Genomic DNA, 2,306 nt, shown 5'->3' with positions numbered 1-2,306 from the left:
AAAATGTCATGGTAAATTAAGGTATTAATAAGACCGAACCAGATTAACCTTAAAGAATAAAAGTTTTAGGAGACGCACTTAAGGTTCTGTAGAATCAAAAATTAATCAGTTTGGAGTTATAAATCCCACTATATATCCCTCGCAATAAGCTGGAATTTCTGGATTTAAAAACAGAACATGCTATTTCTTGTGTAAGCCCTAGATAAACAAGTTTAAAAGATGAATAACTTACCAATTGAGCTTGATTTCCTTCTTAGACTTCAAGAACTCAGAGAATTGATGTTTTAGGGTTTAGTTTAGGTCTGAATGAATGAAATTTTGTTTGAATATCTTCCACATTTTGTATACATATACTAATTAGCAAGTTACTAAAATAAGAATAGGTTATTAACCTAACTTGGGCACATAATCAAAATATAAGGGCATTATTGACATTTAGACTATCTAGATATACTCTAAATATAAAGTTCTTTTAGGCCCTTGATGCTATACTTACCATATCCTTTAATCCTCGAGTCTTTTATTTCGTTCAATTACATCAACTCAATTTAACTAATCGTAATTTTTGTTTTCAATTTAAATTTTGACATCTAAAATGCCTATATCCTTAATTCAATTTCTCTTTTATAATAATTATACATGATATGCAATGCATAATGAATTCTAAATAAAATTAATTAATAATTCTAAACGAGATTAGGTTACGGTTATGACACAAAATGTCTCCTTTCAAAATCTTCCAAGCTCGCTTGTAGAAAAAGAAATTAAAACCGCGAGGGCCCGGGGATTTATTATCGTCGAAGCTCGAAAGAGCTAAGAAAATTTCTGACTCCAAAAAGGGAGAAGTAAGATAATTAGCCTACTCATCCGATAGATTTTCAATTGGCAAAAAGGTGGGTTGTGCTTCTTTTGCTTGATACATTCTTATAGAAAGAATGAACATGCTTCTTAATATCATCCGAATCCGAGTAAAGAACATTATTAACCCAAATTTCTGAGATAAGATTAGATCTAGACCGAATAGTGGCTATCGAATGATAATACTTTGTATTCCTTTCCCCAAACTGATTCCAGTTTAATCTAGATTTCTGAAGCCACAATGAATCAAGTTGCCGCGATACCTTATCGAATTCAACATGAAGAGAAGATAATAATGTCAGCTCCGAATCATCCAAAGGCCGAGCATCAGCAGTATAATCCAAATCAGTAATTGATTTCTGGACAGCCCCCAACTTCGAATTCAAGTCTCCAAAATGATTCTTATTCCACAATTTTGATTACCGATCTTAATTCTTTCAACTTAGCAACAAGATTTCTTTTAGCAATAGATTCAGAGATAACAGCCTATGAACTATCAATAAGCGAGAAAAACTGAGGGTGAAACCACCAAGCATTGATAGACTTAAATGGTTTAGGACCCCAATCCGATATAACTTCTGAACAAAATAAGAGGAGAACATGATCCAAAAACAATCTCGCTAAAGCCTTAAGAGAAAGCTTCGGCCAAATGTTAAGGGAACTATATGAAACAAAACACCTATCAATTTTCGACCGCGACAATTTGTTATACCAAGTGAAGAAACGCCCTTGTAAAGGAACTTCGAACAAAGAAGAAGAATTAATAAAATTCGAGAAATCCTTCATAGAATTTGAAAAACCGAGCAGTTCAGCCTCTCACACGGATCCATAATTTCATTGAAATCCCCCAATAGAATACAAAGCTTGTCAGACTCAATTTATGTACTAATATCTTGCCAAAAAATTAAACGATCCCTTGGGCAATTACTTGCATAAACCAAAAGCTACCTAATAAACCTTGAAGAAGTAATCAATCTAGTAGGAGAAATCAATAGTTTACTCCAAATCAAAACCAAGCCACCAGAAGCACCTTGAGATGGAGCAAAAGTTAAAATTAGAATTATGCCAAAGTCTCCTTATTTCAAACTCGTCAAAACCCTTTTTTTTGTTTCAATCAATCCAATCCAAGAATCGATAAGTTATTATTAAGAACCAATGATCGAATAACCCGTTGTTTTCTAGAAAAAGAAAGCCCCCCTCTGCAATTCCAAGAGATAATATTTAAAGAGCACGACATGAAAAAATCAATAACCTGGAAAGAGATCCACAGATCAAGCAGACTTCAAAAAGTCCTGCTGATTACTACGAGTTAATAAACCCAAGATAGCTTCTTCATGTTCAGCTGCAAACAGAACCAGTTCCAGACCAATATTCCACGTCCTCCTTGCTTCTACTACCTTATTAGCTGCTGCAAAATTAAGTTTGGTCCTATGTCTAATAATTGCATT

At 33.7% G+C, this 2,306-nt stretch overlaps 1 protein-coding gene across 1 annotated transcript; it reads right to left on the bottom strand.

Moving 5' to 3' along the window:
• Positions 1 to 878: 878 nt before the first annotated feature.
• Positions 879 to 1,644, bottom strand: LOC126680577 (uncharacterized). Its single transcript, XM_050375721.1, has 3 exons — positions 1,459 to 1,644; positions 1,282 to 1,344; positions 879 to 1,232 (listed from the first exon to the last, which is right to left on the bottom strand). The coding sequence occupies exons 1-3, from the start codon at positions 1,642 to 1,644 to the stop codon at positions 879 to 881; spliced, it is 603 nt and encodes a 200-aa protein (XP_050231678.1).
• Positions 1,645 to 2,306: the final 662 nt, after the last annotated feature.

The sequence above is a fragment of the Mercurialis annua genome, linkage group LG5 (assembly GCF_937616625.2).
Source record: "Mercurialis annua linkage group LG5, ddMerAnnu1.2, whole genome shotgun sequence".
NCBI lineage: Eukaryota > Viridiplantae > Streptophyta > Magnoliopsida > Malpighiales > Euphorbiaceae > Mercurialis > Mercurialis annua.
The sequence above is the reverse complement of the archived record's forward strand: the minus strand, read 5'-3'. Positions and strand labels throughout refer to the sequence as shown.

Coding starts and splice junctions, on each gene's coding strand:
- LOC126680577 (XM_050375721.1), bottom strand. CDS start 1,644: ATGAAGGATTTCTCGAATTTTATTAATTCTTCTTCTTTGTTCGAAGTT. Junction 1,345..1,458: donor CGAGATTGTTTTTGGATCAT/GTTCTCCTCTTA, acceptor GATAGTTCATAG/GCTGTTATCTCTGAATCTAT. Junction 1,233..1,281: donor AGTTGAAAGAATTAAGATCG/GTAATCAAAATT, acceptor TTGAATTCGAAG/TTGGGGGCTGTCCAGAAATC.